This window comes from Acromyrmex echinatior, chromosome 9, assembly GCF_024713525.1.
Source record: "Acromyrmex echinatior isolate Ae372 chromosome 9, ASM2471352v2, whole genome shotgun sequence".
Taxonomy (NCBI): domain Eukaryota; kingdom Metazoa; phylum Arthropoda; class Insecta; order Hymenoptera; family Formicidae; genus Acromyrmex; species Acromyrmex echinatior.
Window position 1 is genome coordinate 11,516,800 of NC_141860.1, and position 21,090 is coordinate 11,537,889.

Sequence of the window (21,090 nt, forward strand, 5' to 3'; positions counted from 1 at the left end):
TCATCCATGGAAGGAATTCTGGACGTAAAACGCGAAATTTATTATCGAAGGGTCGGATGACGTCGGCGCGAGAACGTCGGCCGCGAGAACGAGCTTCCGCCGTTTAACCTGCCGCTCCTCGATTATGCTGACTTTTGCGAAATTGCTCGTAATTCACATTGTCTCATTGTGGCATAACGGTGCGGGCAATCAACGTTCGCTTTACCGTAAAGGACCCGCGCGCTACGGGTCAACAAGAAGAAGGAACAAAGAGAACATGAAGAGTCGACGGAGTCGACTCGCAACGTCTTCCAACATTATCGCTTCCGTTGAACTTTTCCGGCGCCAACGAGCAAAAAGAGCGCACAATGCTGTTTATCGAAAGATCAAAAGCGTGTATTGTCGACGAAAATTTAACGCGACAAAAACACATGAATGACGTAAAATATAACGCAACTAACCTGAAACAGATTGTAGCCCTTATCGTACATCCACATCTCGTCGGCTGGATGTTCCTTTGGACTTTCCCGTTGACCAGCGTTTGCAACGTGAGGAGGTGATCCTCGAATCAGCTGAATCGCCAGGGACCTCTGCAGAAGCAAGAGGCATCGAGAGGGCCCGGGGCCTCCAGGGCCCGTTCCATCTCCTAAGATCGAGGCCATTGTGAGGGCCCACCTAACGATATCGATAATAGGGCGGTGGCATCATGAAATCTGTAATAAGAAAAAATATATATATATTCAGCAATTTGATCTGAAATAAACTGTTTAGATTAATCAATACGTTGAATCATCAAAAGTGATCAGTGTAAATAAGAAATATTTTAATAAACAATTTCTAATTAATTCTATCTCAAAACAGAACTGATCAATAATCTTTTTATTTATTGTACGAATATAATAAATTGAAGGAAGTAAAAAATTAAGATTAGACTTTGGATTAAACGGAAAAATTCAATGAGAGATGTCAGTACGATTTGTTCCATAAAGTTACATAAAAAGGCGCCTGGACAATTTTGTACAAAGTTACGTAACCGAAAACTGTAGACACGCTTGATAGCGGAGGACTGCGAATGACCTGCAATTTTACGCAACGGAGACCTCCGTCTCTCATCTGCCGTGCTGTCTTACGTCCAATTATTCTTATCGTCGTACCATGGAGAGAGATAAAGTGGCAGCGAGTTCATCGCACTATGTATTATACGAGTTCACGAAAGTTACAGACGAGAGAGACTGCGCGAAATCTCTACACGCGTTTGTCCGTGACACATACAGCTGCTTTATTGAACGTGCTTTGCAGACTAACTCCGCTCACAGGATATACATAAAGAATCTAGGATCAGTGGTTCTCGACTCATGCAGATTTACGTTCAGTAAAACGTCCAAATAAACCAAACACGAATTACGTGTCTTATCAGAACTTCACTAATATCGCCTCTATTCAATATAATAAAAAAATTATATTTTAAATTACATTTTATATCATCAATATATTACATTATATATTATATTTATTGATTTCTATTTTATTTTAGAAAATAATAAAATACAAGCTAGATTTTTCTAAAAAAAAATTATAATTCGATAATTATAATTGGACCAACGAAAATAAATTAATTAAGAGAAAAACAATCCTATTTTCAAAGCGGATCTTAGTGCTTAAGTATTTCAGTAAGCACGTTGTATACAAATTTACATTGAAAATAGGAGAAATTATTTCTCTTAATTGATTTTTTAAACTCGCATTTGACATGCAAAGATAGTTGAGAGATTCTGCGTCGTTGTTCTTTATCTTCTAAAGGCCAGAAAGCAACGTCACGTATTCCTATATTGTATCAACATTTCCCACCTCGGACGCCTAATTGATTTAGCCTAGCCGCCCATAGCTAGGCCGAAGGGTGAAACCCTTACTCGTGAAAACTTCACTCGTGGCACCACAGCAGAGACGGAACGCCGGGTAATAAGAAAAAGGGATGGATGCTCGTCATCGCCCTGCTCATTGTCGCAGCTCTTTCTCTGGAATCGAGCCAGAGGCGCAAGATAGCTTTATCGATTCGATGGTCCGTAAATTCGATCTGACCTTAGTTACCAGACGGCCCTGAGCGGCCAAATGTATAGCAGTACATTTCCGGATAAGAAAGAGATGTGGCAGATGAGCTTTGACTTACGTTAAATTATTGGTTTCTTTGAAACAAAACACAAATATATTTTTAAGACCAGTGTTCATAATCTGTTCTTATTTTAAGACTGAAATAATGTTTTAAAATGCTAATACGGCTCTGTGATTGGCTTATAACCGCAACTATTGCATTATTTTTTAATCGGACCATAATTGGATAGTTAGTGGTACACGATCTTCTGTATCGGGTAATAAACGATATTGAATAATTCCGCTGATGATATCCTGCAGGGATATGTATCAAGAAAATAAAAGATACACGCAGATAGGGAAGGAGAATAAGATTTAATAGCGCAAATTTCTCGGCGTTGTCCGTCGTGCCATCCGCTCTTCGAACGCACTTTTATCCGCTGTATCTCGGCGTATCTCATTCTCACCGACACAATGGAGCAATTTTCGCAATGTACTTGGCAAATAGTTTATCCTATCTGCTTATCTAGAGAAGGTCGACGATTGATCTCGATGCAAAAGAAATTGTTCTAAAATGAAATTGTTCTAAAATGTAATTCAAGAATGAGGGAGAAGGAAGAAAGGATCCGTCCCGCGAACGTTTCGAGTCGTTAGACCTCCTTCGTGCCGCGAATCGAAGCTCGATTTCACCTTGTACCAGTTCGTCGGGCGGAAGGTGTTCGACCGTGCCGCATCGCGGAAAAAGGACTTCCTGTCGCATGACTCACTCGCCACGCGCGTCGTTGATCGCGACGGACTCTCATTAATGTCTCACCAATTGTGGCCGCATCGCGACACAGCCGCATGCACGCCGATGCACGCCGAGGATGCCGTTGCATCTCTGAACCTGAACCCCGATTCGCGTGGGACCGACGAGGCACTGACAACATTAATTAGCGCCCGCTCGTTTAATTTTCCCTGTCCGCGCGCTTTTCCCAAAGCTTCTTACCGCTGGAAAGCGGAATGTCTCTCTCTTTGATTCCTCATAGCGCGCGAGTCACGAGCGACCTGGATTCCCCGATCTCGTCTATTATAATCGTAATTATAGTAATCACGGCCGTCGATCGATTCACCGACCGGCAAGGCGGCAACGTCTCGTCGGAAATAGGAAGAATGCTATCTGCGTTAACACGACTATTCTCCTTGCGGTCAATCCACGGCTCGATCCCCAACCGATCGCTCGTAGAGACAAGGTAATTTCCTGCGAGATTAACACGTTTACAGAAACATACAAATCGCTACGCGGTGAAACGACGGATACCGTAACTTAATTACGCGCCGCCCCGTAACTCTATAAGTAGGATTACGTCCGGTTAAATCAAACGATAACTGCGCAGATACGTTGAAATGTTGAAGATACGATGTAATACATTCCGATCTCGTCCTATTTAATCGACACCTTTTCTAATCTAGAATACTACGTTTATAACCCTCTCCAAGATATCGTTTTATATTTTTTAAAGCGCTTTTTATACATATAACTCGAATCGAGTTCCGAATCGCTTTTATTATCTTGCTTCTGCTGAAATAGCCGCGTCATTAATTTTCTGCTGGACGACTTGTCCGACAATTTGTCGACAAAATCTCATCGCAAAATCTCATCGATAAATTCCTCCGCCGTCTTTCTCCGAAATTCTTTCCTTTTTTTTGCTTCGTTATACGATACTTGTCGATCGATGAGTATAGCTAGGCCGTAGGGGGTTGTTAAGAAAACAAACTTTCATATCCAATGAGCAAATTCATTCTTCGCGTGACATCGCATGCGGGCTTGTTCTGCGATCCTTTGATGTATCGTCGACCTTCTCGACGGCGAAGACCAACCGCCGGACCTCAGAGTGTCTAGAAAGTACTTCTCGCGCGGACCATTCTCGTAAAACGTGTAACGGGAACGATCAAACAACGTCTCGGCCTAATGGAAGTCCAAATAAAGACAAATCTACGTCCGCGCCGCCGTTGATCCCGCTGGAGATGGCCATTGAGAGCTTAAACGAGAAACGAGCAGGTTATCAATGACTACATCGACTCGCCTTCAAGTCCCAAAGTATGATGAATTCTTACGTCAGTCTGTCGATGAGAACATAAATAGAAAGTTCCGAACGGCTGTCATCTCTGTTTGACATTGTGAAAATTGCGTGGTAGATATATACGTTAATCTACGTCTACGAATTTCTTTTTAATTATGATAACTGACAGTGTTATCAATATTAATATTTCCAAGAACAGGGGCAATTATTGTGAGAGAAAACGGGAGTGAATTATCTCGAGTACGAGAGAATTATCTAGCGAAAAAGCGGAGATTCATCGAGCTATATACCGACGCGCCTTTCGGTGATTCGGGGAAAAAAAAGTTGCGTGACTCTCGCTTGGTATGACCGACATAGCTCGACGTAATAGGATATATCAAGAAACTCAAGACGCGAAATTACCACACACGCCAAGTTTCCATTTAAGAATCACATAATTGTATCCTCCGGACTCTGGGCTTAATTAGCGTTACGCAGAGAGTTCGGCTAGACCTGTCGCATTAGTATTATATGCGCTCGATTATTGCATACTGAGCGATCATTGGTACCATTTGGTACCCACATCCAAACGCGTGCATCTGTTTTGTAATTCGCTTTAAGCCGATCACGATACAAGACGTAAACGAAATAAATAACATTAGCAAGTAGCAATAATAATATCTTAAATAATATTGATATGATATTTCGAATACAGTCAAAACTATAAAATATAAATAATATCAACACTAGAGCTAATATATTTCAACGTAAGTATTAAACACTCGGTAAATTCTTTGAAGTGGAATCTCACTTTAAAGAATAAAAATTAATAGCCAGTCTTGGAAAAGAGTGACTCAATTTTCAATCTTTAAGAGTGTGGCTTCACACTTCAGCTTCACCCTGAAAGTTTCAGAGGGTACGTTGTTGATTTAATCTTTGTAAAGCGAAACTGTATAGAGGGAAACAGACGTCTAACTTCCTCGTGGCATATATTATACGATACCTAGTGAGGAGGTCAAGCGTTGAGAGTATATTCTAACATATACCCAGCGGCGTATCCCGGAAACCCGGTTCTCACGCCTCCACCTCCGGGACATTCGCGGCAATGTGGAAAAAGCGGAGAATGCACGCTATGTGCGTCGTATAAATAATAGTTAGGGGTATACCCAGGTGAACATAATCGCGGTCTTGGTTTTACGTTTTGCAAGATAGACTCTCACGTATGCTTCGGAGGTATTGACAGGGGGTCACCGAAGGGGGCTACCATGGTATCCCAAGGTTCCTCTCTCGTAATGACAAGCAACGGTAAAGCGCGGATAACATGGGCGACGTCACGCGGTGTGCCTTAAAGGATGTCAATTGTGAGCGCACAGATAATGTGCCGTACGTGAGCATTATTGAAATAACGACAGGGAGAAAGGCCTCGTCGACGATCGACGGTGTCGGTCAGTCAGTTCCGATCGACTCTGGAGAACATCGGCACTGATATCACCGCGGTGAAGTCAAACGATTGTTCAATGACGCGCGGGCTACCGCGTCTCGCGAAAATCGTTCTCCCAGGGAAGCACGCACATCGGAACAAGGAGCACGTGGGAGTGCGATTTCTGATATCCGAGTCGCTGAAATCATCGTCGACATTATCCCAGATCGCTGGCACGTGCGCTACTAGAAAGTTTTAAAACGTAGATACTACGTATGTTCCCTCCGGAAATATGGCGCAAGAAGACATATAATTTTATTACGCTGGAGTCTGATTGTATTAATTTTCAAAATGGACAAATCCAAATTTTCTGATTGGATCTATTATAATTCCTGTTCAACTAATTAGAATTTTAATTGATATGATCAGAATCTTCTGGTTCGTCATTCTTAATCAGCAATTTTTCTCAGAATGTATCGATACTTGTGTGATGTTTAATTAATAGCTAATTAACAATATTTTACTGCAAACGGTTAATCCTTTTATTTTTGTATATAAAAAGAATATTTTCGCGAGAGAAAAAATTATGCAGTAGTGAGGGGTAAATCGAATAGTCGTTGACATATTGACGTCAACTTCCGAGTTCGATTTACGAAAAATATTCACATACTCTAGAAACTGAAACGCGAATTTTGGAATTCTATTTCCATGGCGACGCATTTGGAACATTTCCAGGCACGTATAGAATTATTTGGAATGGATTCCGATCAGAATTCCGTTTGCCTAGAAAAGTACAATAGAAATTTAGGGGAACCGAACAATTCCGCTTGCAATCCATTCCGAACAACATAGTTGTGCACATAATATGTGCGCAGGGTGTATACTATGGAATTATTTAGAATAGATTTTGATCGAAATCCATTCAGTTGGTCTTTAGATTTTTTCCAGATTGTATTTTCTATAGGAAATACAGAATAAAATTCCGATCGGAATCCATGCAATTCTATGATACGTTTATAGCTCTAAATGAATTATTTACACACAATAAAGATACTTTAAACGTCGTTTCTAATTAACAAAAAACGTTCGAATAATAATGACGATGTATGATTCTCCACGAAGTGGGAAATTCATTTGCGGAAAGTAGATTTCGTAACGTACTAATGAGTAACAAGCATAAATCGAGACACGCGAGCGAGAATTTGTACATGGCAAGGATATTATATACGGCTGCTCGGATAAAGGATGTCAACCGCACTCGAGTGTGACTCGGTCCGCGACGAAGGTGGTTCAACCTGGCAGGATAAATTATACCGGACGTAAGGACGGCCGGAGTCCTTGGCGAGGTGATGGCGTAATTTTTCGCGGTTAAAGAATCCCGAGCGAATTATTGCCACGCCGAGATCGCGATAATAACCCGTTAATAGAATACGCCGCACTGTAGAGCGCAGCACGAAGGCATCATCATGAAAATAAAAGTTACGGACTTTCGAAGCTGCGTGGTGTTCCACTTACGGTAGATATTGAGAAAACGCTATTTTCTCGATATGGATAACTTCTCTATATATTCGAGTATAATTATTTTAAAAAGAAATCGCGTGTGATGGAACGGCCTGCGTGGTATTAAAATTGTTTTCCCTGGTGTGCGATATAAAATATACAAATATACGTGCGATCTTCCACTCATCTCAAGCCATAATAGGTTTCGCGTGTATGCACTAAACAATTTTACGTACGCGCGAACACACGTTATTCACGCGCGTGCAAGCAAGTAACGGCAATACGTATAATTCATGTCGTAACGTAATTCGGAACAGCATTTAACGCTTCGTTGTAATAGATAAGACGGTTTAATTCGTTGAATAGTCGGTATTGTAATTGCGAAATATCGATACGCGAAACTTTCACGCGAACAGTGGTCTTCAAGTAGTGCATACACGAGTTTCGTGCTTTCCTGTCGTTTTAATAAGTTTCGATCACACCATTGCGCATTTATTACATCAAGCGCGAAATTAAACGCGCCGATGCGTTGCTAAAAAAAAGTGAACACGTCTGTTAAATGAAAAAAAAAATATATATATATATACTTATTGAACCATCACGAAAAATTTGAGTTACATATAGATTTAAAAGACGATATATACTTAAAAAATAATTAATTACGATATCTGTTTAATAATAGCTCGAGTTAATTTGAATTACTCTGCTCACATGTATGTGTGTGTCGAAATGAGAGAGTCTGTTAATTAATTTAAACATAGGAGAAAGCGAGAGTCGGAATGAAATCGTAATTTCGTGTAATAATTTGTCCGAAAGTATCAAGTACAATCGCTGTAGGAACTTTCCACCGAATCCCACGAAGAAGCAGCGACCATTTCCGATTAGGTTGATATCCCAAGGCGTAAAATCATTTGCGAGACTACCGGAAATACAATACTATAAGGATTCGCCATATGGGGCGAATCGTAACCGATCGTTAACTAACGTCGGTTTAATAAGAGATATTCAGCGACGAAGAAAGCTGTTGTATGCTTTTTGTAAGAGTGACTTTTATGGATATAAATCAATGCGGGAAATCTTTAAAAGAGTCGCGGAGATCGTGCAAGGACGCGTACTCGCGTGCATTATTAACGGTAGAAGCGCACACGTACGTAATTACGCGTTATCAATTATCGTTCCCAACGCTTCTCTTCCTACTTATAAGGGAAACTAATGACGACCTGGCGGTGCATGGTTAATTGTTGGCACGTGGATCATTATCAGCTATTCCTACGTCGCACGCACACTTATTGTCACGCAGTATATCAGAGAATTCTCGGAATATTCGTTAATGCATTGTAAACTAAACTCGGTTTCGAAAGTCCGTTTAAGGAATTCGAGATCAAAGCTAATGAACTTTAATTAACTGAACTTTAATTACTGGACTAATTACTAAGTAAAAAAAAAACGAAAAAACAATCAAAAGAGCGATTAGAAACGATAAAACAAATTGACGTAAATTAGGTAACTCGGTTGCAAGCTTAAGTTGTTATGAGAGAGAAATCGATCGTTAATTCTCCTTCATAGAGGAAATCCTACATCACTATAGTATTATTCTATCCAATAAAGATTGACAATGTATAATAAACAGCCTCTTTTAGCGTTAACGTATGCACGATATGGTATGACAATCCATACAGAAGTCACTCGTTTTCACTTTCCATCGACCTCGAGGTTGAGCGTATACTCACTCACGTGGGTACACTCACCACCACAGAGAAGCGTCAATACCGGAGTACATACATACGCGGCCATTATTCTCGTTATTTGCCGTCAAGCCGATCAGGCAGCGACAGATCGAGTCGAAAGTCTATTTTTCCGCGGTCGCTCGAGGAGAGGAAAGTGCGATCGTAGGAGGAAAACAATTTAACCATAGCCGCAAAGCTCTATGTGTTTGTATATGTTTCTATACTCGTATAGAAAAAGCAACCATCAGAAATACCGAAAGTGCTTATGGACGAATAAACAAATGTCATTATTTTGACGATGCGCGAATGAAGAAAGAAATATATCTGAGAAAGTGATTAATAATTTACAATTTTATTTTATTTCCAATCTCGATGAGTTTTATTAATTATTAACCCAGATCTGGACAAAATAAAACTTGAAATTAAACTGTTAAATTTTATCCTTACTTTTGCTCAAATTTCAATGTCTATCAAATGATATTTCAGTTAAAAAAAAACTATTTAGCAATATAATACAGCTGTTGAAAGGTAACTTTAAATTCGTTTTTTTTAAAAGTCAATAGAACGGTAAAAAAAGCTTCGGTTGAACGAAAAAGACTCAGGATCAATAAATATAGACGGATCGATAAATATTAATTTTTTCAAAGACACGCTTCGCGTCCGCAACAGAAACGCCGTTGATTTTTGCCGAAAATCGAATTATGGGATCGCACACTGCTTCTTCTCCACGAGGAACGTTTGTTCGTGCGCACTTAATAGTCGACTTAGTAGTTGTTTTTGGAAAGGAAAGTCGTAAGAGGAAATCGATCGACGAGTTGTTGCAAAACAAGCAATGTGTATCTTTGTTATACACGCCGGTCATTAATATCTCGCTGCTCTCCAGACTCGAGATACCGGGCGGCGACTAGACCAATTACCGTTATAGCGCAAACACTGTTGCTGCCGTTAGAAAATGATTTATCGCGGATTGTTCTCGGCGGGGGATTTATTGGAGCAAGTCGCCGAGCTTTATTGAAAACTCCTGCGGGACTTGCACGGTACGAAATCGCTTTGCGCGCCCCGAGCTTATTCGATTTCTGCCGTGGAACACTATCGGTGTCTTTGAAGAAAACACGAATCGATTAGCTGTACGTATACGTGCCGTTACAGCGCCACGTCCAATTTATCAAAACGTTTATTCTCTCTTAGTTTAGAGATTTTCTGGAGCGGATCCGTGACGGTCCGACGATAACTGCTGCATCGATCTCGATGAATCGACCTACCTCAAACTTGTGTACATTTTTTTTGTCTCCATAATCTTCGAGTGTACGCACACATGTTCGAAATTTATTGCTCTCCATTTACGAATTAAATCAAGACGCTTAATTATGCGAATCAATCTAAAACACGTCATAGGACACATTGGAGACTGCAAAGGATTGTATTAGAGAATAGAATTTGATCAGTCAGATAATTTTAATTCTAATCTGTTTAGTTCTGAGTGACTGAACTCTAATTTGCAATTCTTAATCTCCAATGCGTAGTGTGATACGAGTTTAAATGGTATCCGAACGAATGTCGTTCGACATATTAATCTTGAAAATTCACCCGAGACGCGAAATTAGTTTACACGCGGCTGACGTCGCGTATTCATTTCTTGCCATAAACTCAGGTATTTATTACTGGTTTGTGAACATTTACGGATTTTGTCCTCTTACGAAACTCGTTTAACTAGCGTTAATAAATTACTCTATTCAATCGCCATGCACCTAATCTCAGCGTTAATACCTTACCAGCGTTCAATACTGGCGATCATACGGCGAGACATTAGCTCTCAATTTTATTGTAACAGACAAGTAAATGCACCACCATACGTAAGACACTTGTAAACTTTCGCACACGCGCCACTCGATGCGATATATTAATTAATTAGCGGTAATTCCGCGCGACGTAATAATTGTACGGCTGAAATTATCATATTTTATCGTTGCTCGGCAGAACGTTCGATCTTACAAGCGTGATAAGTCTCGCGAGGCGAGAATGCTAAATGCTTAGCGATAAATTTCGCAGCGGTATACCCCGCGTGCGGAAAATTAAGCGTTATTTGTTCAATCGAGCGCCGATCGATCAAACGTTGCGTATGCGCACCGTAAATTCGTGTTACATCGTCGCCGCGTCGTCAATCAACAATAAATAAGCGTGATTAATCGCGCGCACATTGTATCCTGGGTCACCGTGAGATGCGCTGCCGCGAAAGAAAAAAAAAAAAGATCCGTTCCATTAATTTTCCACGTTCCGTTAAGTCTTCACTCTCTAAGCGCGACGCGGTCGACGAGGAGGCAAATAAACGCGAAACACGCGAGTTTCTCGGTTAAAATCACTCTTCCTTTTCTTTTCTCTCTCTATTTCCTTTCTTTCTCTCTCTCTCTCTCTCTCAGCGAGACCTCTCATTTCCTCCAAGCTTACGTAAAAACCATCATTGAGAGCCTTGTTTTTAAGTGCGAGCTAATTACGGACTGCAGATCGGAGCTACGATCGTAATGTCCAACCGCGAGTCGCCTTCGCGCCTTATTTTTACCGAGCAATTGGTTAAATATCGTCACGATCGTGACATTGTCTCCGTAATTCGATATTCCGATCCGTTCGCGTGATGTAACGCCAGTTACACGGCCGTTAGTCTAGCGTAACGTCATCGTGAACACGCAGAAACGATGCTCGTTTTTTACCTCGCGGAGATTACTCGTTATATAGATTAGGAGGAGGAGCCAACGGGGTTATTTTTGTGCTTCTCGAGCACGCAATTTATAAATATATTATATTACCGTTTGAACGTACCGATGAAAAAGTCGTTTCTCGTTTATTTGAGAAGCGACGCTTTTCTTCTTACTCTACGTCGTGTTATTCTAAATGCAAAATCTGGGTCTTCTCCGCTTCCTTATAACGTTAATATAAATCTCGCTCCAAGGCTTCGCCAATAGCTTCGGGGCATATACGGTGCTTTTATAAATCTCGCAAAACGTCTTGCTCAGAAACGAGGGAGAAACCCCTAAGAGAACGAGGCGAAAAGCGAAAGAGGGATGGAAAGCTTAAGACCCTCTTTAAGGGCGAGGCTGCTCACGGCTGTACTGAACACGATTAGCGTTCCTGGTCGTCCGATGAATCCCACAGATTTCTACGTTTCGAGTCGGCTAATCTGGTTCGTTACAGCTCGCATTCACGTGAAGGACGAATCCGAGCGACGTGAAAGGTCAAATAAAGCTTCGTGTGGAAAGGCATATCCGTCTCATAATCTGGATGGTCTCTTGCCGAAAGTGCTCGTCAGGATGATTTCAAATATCTTGGCCATGCTTATAAAAAAATTGTCGGATCTAGACGTGTCTTAATCCGTCATTATTCACTCGGTTTCAAGTGCTTCTCGAATTGGACATTATGAATCGTTAAAAGCGTGTAGCGATTTATCAAGGCGCGATGACAGCGATTATTAGCTACTTTTCGCGGGAATGGTGGGAATATAATTGGCAAACGATTATTTCCACGTAAACGACCGAACGATTAAGTTATCGGCGATAATGACGGCTCAAATAATTCGACGCCGATAAATCGAATTGACGTTCCATTCGTAGGATTGTTTAATTTAACGTGCACTCGTAATTATTGCCTGACTGGTCGATCGAGAAAAGAAGGAACGAGAGTTAAGAGACGATCGTAAATCGTGCCGCGAGGAGAACGATCGTAAAATCCGCCGCAAAAATCTATGCGCGTGGATGATGCACTTACAGTCGGAAAAAAATGTAGATGTTCCCGGAAGTAGTGAGGGCTAGGGGAAGACGTGATGCAACCGGCTTGAAAGACAGGGATTCTGAAGGAGGATACGCGCGCATGGATATTACATCGCTCTAGGCTTCGGGTGTGGTCGATCATAGGATAATATGTCGTGAGAAGTTGAGTAAGACAGACTAACAGGGAAGATGTTTCCGTTTAACGCGCGGAGCAACGTGAAAAATGGTCGTACGCAATTGCATACATTGTCGATCGCGATCAGCCGACCGGATATGAGCCGCCGGTCAATAAGCGTCTCTATGAAAAAAATCAAAGTAATTTATACATAGTATATAGATGGTAAAAAAGAAATTTAATTGTAGCAAACTATATGTATAAATACATATTGAATCATATATAAATATTTATATATCGATCCCTTAAAGGGAAGTAAGGATCAGATATAATTAAATCATAGACAATTTTGTAGATAATTTTTATAGATTAAATAGTAGAAAGTAAAGATTAAATTGTAAACGATTTTGCGAGGATAGGCATTATTGAATTGGAGATTTACGAGATATCCCGTCCCATACGCTCCCAGGGATCGATATATCAATGAAAATATTTTAACGGTTGATAAGTACGACGACGTTTAACCCTCTCGCTGCCGAAGACAGCTGTAGGCGCTAGGAAGACTCCGTTCCTATATAACTTAAAGGCGACTATAGTCGTCCGGGTGGAACTGACGTTTCCTCGAGGCATTCGCCCGAGCCGACAGTTAAAGGTTTCCACTCGTACGATTTACACGCGCGATACTTGTACGCACATTGCCGGAAATTACGTTTCACGCCAGGAAATAATTCTCTTTCAATTACGTCTGATCTTCCATTTTAATTCCGTTCTAACTTAAATGCACATCTTCTTACTTCTCTCCTTTTAAAGAAATAAAATCCACCTCTCCTATACCTATATATACTCCTACAAAATTCTAATTTCTATTTGAAATAAATATACATTTCGATGTAACAGGTTCCTTATAATGTGACAACGAATCGTTGACGTAAATGTAGTATCACAGTCAGTTTCGCACCGCTCGCATCGCGATGATTCGAAAACAATAGGACTCGTTAGAATCCGCGGTTACCGTACCGCTGACAATCTCGGCGCTCATCTTCGGTCGGAGACTTCGTCGGCGAGGAACGCCAGTCCGAAAGGGAATTCCGGAGGAAGATGTACGGAACGTATGCGCGTGCGATTCCACGACGGATTTTCGCTGGAGGGATCGGGTGTGGTCGATCGTAGGATAATGCTCGCGAGGATACGAGGGAGGAGAGATATGAGAGAGGGAAGAACCACGGTTCCTCTTCTCGCGAGATCGATGCCTGAAGGCGAGACGCGCGGTCCTCCTCTTCCTCCTCCACCCATCTAACTATCCATGTACATGCGATATACGTGCGCGCAGAAGGCGGCAGCTATCTTCAAAGAGGAACTTCTCTTTCCTAGGAATTTTTCTCGGCTTTAGCCAAGGCGGTTTCCTCTCTCCCTCTCTGTTCCGTGAACTCTGGATCCGCCTCTGCCGTGTACAGGGTGTTCGAATAGTCGTCGATGCGTACGAGCGATTGCGCAAGCAGTGGCAGGATAATGGCCCATTCAAAGCCGTATCTTTTTTATTCGACGTAGTAGAGATTATTAATTAAATTAATGGAGTATTGGACAGGCAAATAGACACTGACAACCAGCCAATCGCTCGTAATAAATTCATTTCATTTTTTTATATAATAAAAATTTCTCTCTCTCTCTCTCTCTCTCTCTCCCTCTCTCTCTCTCTCTCTCTCGCTAAATTTGAATCAGTGAATTTCACTGATTATATACCTCGTGGCATACTTAAGATTGATGTCAGTGATTATCTACTGATTCAGATTTAGAGAGCAAATAAATAAAAGAAATTTATAAAATATAATTATTTTAGAAATTAAAAATTCCAATCTCGCATCTCGTAAAAAAAAAAGAGAAATATATCTTTCCTTCGGGGGCGTTTCCGGTACGAATGCAAAATGACAGTAGCCTGCAAGTGGTGTATTATCCTACGCAATTCTCTGACTACAAAGACGCGATATTGCGACAAAAAGTTGGGCAAGAATGCGCAGAAAAAAATCATCGTAGCGCCACGCTAGAAGTGGCGCTTACGGCGCAGCAAGAAAGTCAAGTGGAGGAGCTCGTTACCGTTTCTTTGAACGGACGTGTTAAACGGCGGCTGTACATAATTGAATGGTCAGTTCTATTCAGAATCAAGCATCGGATCCATCAACAAAGAGAAAGAGAGAAAGGCCGAGCGCTTTTTGCCGCCGTTCTGATGATTTGTTCATAGACCGAAAAGAAGATCTTTCCTCAGCTCGACTCTCGGCTTCGAACTAATATCTCGACAGGAGAACGGTTGAATCTCTTGTTACCGTTATTACGAGTCCACGGAGGTATCACGTGCAAAAGCACTTTGCTCGCGAGCCATTTTTCGTCGATTAAACGTGAAATCCGGAAAATCCTGTACTCGGTCTGATTTAATATTCGAATCTATATTGGCGAACATTTTAATATGTTTTTAAATTGAACATTTTTCCACCGTTTATACAGTACTCACTTTGACATTTAATTCATGGCTATAAATTAACTAAAGACATATTTAAATTATCTTTATATCGGAATCTTTATAGAGCGTGAAAACAAAACATTTTTCTCATTAAGCAACATGCTACGGAATGCTATTACGGATAAGATCAGTGATATTTCCGATTCTGTAGCTTTCATAACGACAGTCGGTATCATTATATTATCACTGCGCAACGATATTGTACTAAAAACAGAATAACAGAATTACAGAATTGGGGTACGGGATGCGATAGTCGTATTAGGTGTTGGAATTAATTCGTAGCGTTTTACAAGTGATGGGAAGTACTTTCATTAATGTATTTTTTAATGCTCATGTGAAATAAATAACATTCTTTCATTAAAAAACGCTACGAATTAATTCCAACACCTAATATTAAATGATTATGCAATAATTTCCCACGGAAACCTGGCAATGATCTCTCTTCGAACCATTATACATTACGGTACTCGAAGAGACGATAGCACGAAAAAATTAAATCGCGTACAGACCACCATGCTTGATCCATGCGAATTCCACCACCCGCCCAGATGGTATATAACTCACGCCGACGCGGTATCGGGTTCCTCCTCTTTCAACGATAATTCGATTTGGATCTCGATTTAAATCACGACGCCGTTGCGCTCGTTGATTACAGACCGTGCGGTAGAACGTAAGGGCGAAACTGTTCGCGATAACGAAACGAAGTCCGCGTCGTCCTACGCGCGCTACGATCGTCTACGGGCACGATCGATCGGCACGTTTGACCTGCCGTGCCGCCGCAAACGTGAATGATCGATTCTATGCGCGATACCCGCACGGGATTGATATCGTTCCCCGACAGCGATAGCGACGGCCGTTTCCTCTCGCGGAGGTCGGTCCGCTTGATCTCCGGTGTTATGCGGGGTAATTCATGACTTTCCGTGCCGTGACTCCAGGGGACGATTCCTGGGCTTATTCCCGGTGAAAAATTTCGCGCCAGTGCGCGCCTCACGTCAGTGCACGATTCTCGTATACCAATCTCTCAGCAGTATGTCAGAATCTTAATTTGTTTTCCCTCGGATGCTGTAATTTATGATGATTTAAAAAAAAAGTTTATAGATTTTTGCAAAATTAGAATTATATTATGAACAGGAGAAAAAGTGTTTGACTGATTAGAAAGATTAAGAATGTTATATATTGTTGTGACAATTAATGCTGATTTAAATTATATTGCAAAATGTACTTGACACTTTTGTCAGTAATTTTTCACCCTTTTTGCTATCGTGTTTCATCGGCTGAAAGTGTAAAAATGAAAATGAGATAAAGTCTATGCAAAGCTGTTCTTTGTTGCTCAAAAGATTTGAGGTGTCACCACGAAATTTGCACAAAAATATAAAAATATTTAAGTATCATTTTTAATTTGAAATGGATAGATGGGTACTCAGACAGGAGGATACAAAGTTTAAATTTTACAGAAACATAAATTTAATCGAGAAATCGATCGCTTCAAAATTCTCACTAATAAGCGATCCTTTGTACAGTTTTATCGTCACATGGCATGATAATAATTACATCACGCCTCACTGTCGAGTGTCGACTTTGCACGCCGCTTATTTTCCAGAAACGAAAGTCGGCCATTTAATTCGAAGGCAGCGCTTTGATACGCACAACTTCTTACGGTGAAACGAACGGTGATTATTATTATGGTTGCCTTATCTCTTGCGCGTATCGTCATCGGATATGCGCTCAAGATAAGGATATATCTATGCTCCTCGCCGACAGGAACCCGCGTTACTTTCCTCTGCTTAACATTTAATGTACACTCTATTTAGCGTTCAATGTCCGCAAGACTCTGTCCGCATCGCGGCCATTCGTACGAACAAGTCCCCGTTTTCGTATATCGCATCTCAATACGCGGTTATTACTTGCAAGAGCGTCAGCTCCAACGATGTAAATTTATAAGTAAAAGTAACGCGGTGCGGTCGTTTTCACAGATCCGTGCACAGACACTTTCGTATCGCACAAATTTGATGTTTTTAGCTCACCTCGTTGGCCGAGAGCTCAAGCCGCGCGAAAGTACATCGCATGTGTTTCTACCACATAAGAGGGCGAGATGACTAGCAAGAGAGAGGAGGAATAACGAGAGAGTAGTGATGGCCCCTGCGAATATCCATGTGTGTACAATCTTCCAGCTATATACAGACATACACATATTCGTTCCGTTAATCCTATATCGCTACGTGATTCCATTTTTGAACTTCACTATGATGCCTATTACGGATATTTATATTTTCTCTGCTAGATAAATAATGCATTTTATTATAGGGCAAGTCCTCTAAGAACATACAGAAAATTAAGATGTACAAAGAAAAATGACATAAAAAATAAAATTTTAAAAAATAATAATAATAATGTCGACTAATGCTTATTAAAGCCACGTCTATTTTCTGCGATTATGTATTTATATTAATAATAAATTATAATAGATTAAAAAGAAAAACGATGAGTTGATGAAATAAAATCTTAACGGTATAAATAAAATTAACCTAGTAGCATAATTCATTGACAATACGTTGGTTAAACATTGACATGTATTATTATTATTTTTACGCAAGATCGCCGTGTGAAATAATATCGTTTGCCGATCATTTTAACAAATTAGTGTTAGTAATCAATGAAACTATAAACTGGTCACGGTTCAATGTTATAATGTAAAAAAAAAAAGGTTTCAAAGATAGAGAGACAGATGTAGGTCTAACGGGCCTCACAGACAACAGCTGATAGACGAAGAGTCAAGTGTGCATCTACCATTTTGATGCACCAGAGCAATTTCCCGGCGTTAGAAAATCCGTTGAAGGTAAAAGGAAAGCTTCAGTCAAGATGCCAGTCATCATCAATCGTCAAAGTCATCCGTTGGCCGACATTGTACGATACCGGCGGCGTTATATTGTTATTATCTTCGGCGTCGTAGCGAGTATTGATCCCTCTCCACAAAGTCCATTTACTTTCTAGCTGCAGATAGTCCCGGACACGCGACACTATCCGATTACAGGAAGGAAAGCAGAAGTTCTCGTAGCTGGGAGTTTCTTTCATCTCCGTAAATTAGATCGAGTCGTAGATGACTCTTTGAAATGGTTCCCGACGAGTGTCGAGCCGACCAGCTTCCAGAGTTCCAGGAGGACATAAAAAAAGGAGGACTCTCCAAGAAAGTCTAAACCCTCGCATCGTCATAAGGCCAATGTGACGGCTGTGTACGTTCGTCACGTCTCTCCACGTCTGATCTGTTCAGTCACGCGGTGTACGCAGTAATCGTTTCGTCCACGACCTCGAGAATTCTCGCAATTCGCTACAAATTATTCCTAAATGTTCTCTAGTTCAGGGCTAAAAGTGTGAAAGTCGCGCTAAAAAACCTTGATCGTTTTGACATGATTGTACACATACACTCGCGAGCGCTATGCCATGTGAATTAATCTAGAAAATGTAAAAAAAAATATATATATATAAATATTATAAGAGAAAGCTGTGAAGTAAAAGATAAACAAATATATCATTGGAACGCGGTTTGTAAAATATAAAAACTAGAACAAAATATATGTACATTTTCTCTATTTCTTTAAATATTAAATTTCACACGTGGACTTCATAGAATATTACTTCATAGAATATTACTTGATATGATTGAGCATAACACTGTTCTAATTAATTAGAAAGATATTCAGACTTTTTTCTTCAATGGAACAGGCGAGACCAGCAGTATCGATCGATTAGCAGGGAGTTTTGATCGACGAGAATCCTGCTGGACGATACCACGAGCTATCGCAGAAACTGGAAGTTTCACCCATTATAACTGCGCTCTTCTTCGATTAGGTCTCTCTCTAAGCGCCTCTCACCGCCGCGTAGCGGCGACCTTCGAGGCCACGGTTGGCCAGTTCTGGCCTTGACAACAGTTCTGGAGAGGGAATCTAAACAACAAATTGAACTAGCAGCAACAGCAGCAGGAAAAGCTACTACTACGTCATCAAGTTCTTCCCCCCCCCCTCTCTCTCTCTCCCTCTCTCTCTCTCTCTCATCGCCACCGAAATCCGAACTCTCGGCTTATGAATAGCGGACTCCACTCTCACACGCCAGCCGGTCCATTCTCATCGTCAGCTGAATGCACCGGTCGTATCTTTCTTTTCTCCGCCACGCCCCACTCTCTGAAACGGGCTGAACGAAGTCTTACACGAATCTTTAACTTAATTCAGGAAATATCATGTTTAAAATTTTCGTAATGCTAGATGCGAAGGATTTATTCACCAAATTGAATATCATAAATTATCGAGTGATTGTATTATTATTTATTTTCTTAATTTAGGAATATGATAGAATTTTGAATATGTTACAATTTATACACAAGTCATCATGCAATAAAACGGCAGCATTCTATTTTATTTTTTTTTGCAAAACTGCTAGGTATTCTAAAGAGATTAAGTTTGTAGAAATTTCTAATAATAGCTTATTTATGCAGCTACTTTATATGCAAATTGGACGTACCGGCCATTTTACATCCATTCTTGACACTTTTAACTTCGAAAAAAATACAATACAACGATTAAGAAGAACGTTAATTAATGACGATTGGTAGCGGTTGACCAAAAATGGGTACATGACGTAACGTATTACGTAAAGTGGACTGTCCATAAAAGGACATCGGCGAATTTGAATGATGCTTCGCCGAATAAAATTACGAGAGAAGATATTTCATGTGAAGAAATAAACATAAGATGGCAGGTTTTGCGAAATCTAGCAGGACTACTTGAATATTTTCATAGGTCAATATTTATAGTCGATTATTATATTTACGAGAATTCTAAGACGTCACAAAAACTAATTAAAAAGCCATATATAGCATCTTAAGATCTTACTTAAAATGGTCTTTAAAAAAAGAATGGATTATGAAACCGTCCTTACTGATAATTTTCTAACAAGAACGATGGATTCTCAATTAAATGAAGTTGTTACAAAGTCCGTACATGTTTTGAAACATTTATAAAGGAAGAAAAATAGATCAACTTTGCAACTTGTAAATTCCACGAAAGACGACTTTATACTGAAAGTGAATCTTACAAATGATAGACTTGTCCACTCTTATTATAAACGCTTCGCATGCACGGCATAAACACGAGACGGACATTCCAGAATTTTTTGCGAGCACGATCGACGGTCAAGAATGAGCGAGGGTATCTTATAGACGTCCCGTGCGAATCGTTTCGTAAGGAGAAAGAGCCGGTTGAGAACCCTCGAGATTCAGGTTCTACACAGGACGACCTGACCGCGGAGAGTCTTGGGTGGCATGAGAGCCGGTGGTCGCGCCCTGCGCTAACCCAACCTAACGTAGCCTAAGATCGACTCCTCTCGGCTAGGATTCTCTCCGTTCGAAACCGCATATCGGCCAGCGGTCCACCGTGTACGATCCCTTAAGTAGTCACGGATATCCGCCGGCTACTTACCCTTGCAAGAACCGAAACCACTGCCGAGCGAAACTGCCTACCTGAGTACAATAACTGCGTTATAAAAGGGGGGTCTGGGAGAATCCGGTCTGAGAATAGATCGGAGGACCGTTGGAATAAGCGCCGACGTTATAAAAATTCAACAGATGCACCATAAAGATCTTCCTAGATCTTCCTAGAAGTGAGATCTTCGTTCTAATTTTTCGGATGAAGATTCCTTAGATTTTTATGTTCTCAGGCGGCACTTTTAGTAGAAGTAACGATCGCTAAAGAGGACTGTGATTGGCTCTTCGAAATCGGCATGAATGGAATTGTTGGAGGAGAAGTCCCATTCGTTTTTAGCGACAAAGAAAAATTATCTCATTTACGGAGAGGGAAGTCGACGAATTGAAGGCAACCTCGTTCGCCCAATTTCTCCCGAACGCGGCCGCCATGTGAAAAGCAAAATTTCACCTGCCCGACTTAAGTGTCATAGCATAAA

The 21,090-nt window shown here is 40.8% G+C and overlaps 1 protein-coding gene and 1 long non-coding RNA gene across 3 annotated transcripts in view; one reads left to right on the forward strand and one right to left on the reverse strand.

Moving 5' to 3' along the window:
• The window catches only part of LOC105153360 (uncharacterized), an 85,639-nt gene that overhangs the window by 40,658 nt on the left and 23,891 nt on the right, over positions 1-21,090 (forward strand). The window lies entirely within an intron of this gene.
• The window catches only part of knockout (Stork-head domain-containing protein knockout), an 80,380-nt gene that overhangs the window by 39,721 nt on the left and 19,569 nt on the right, over positions 1-21,090 (reverse strand). For both annotated transcript variants that reach the window (XM_011068135.2, XM_011068134.2), the window contains exon 2: positions 441-692. In XM_011068135.2, the coding sequence (XP_011066437.1) occupies positions 441-641 (201 nt within the window). In that variant the 5' untranslated portion in view covers positions 642-692. The remainder of the gene's footprint in view (positions 1-440; positions 693-21,090) is intronic.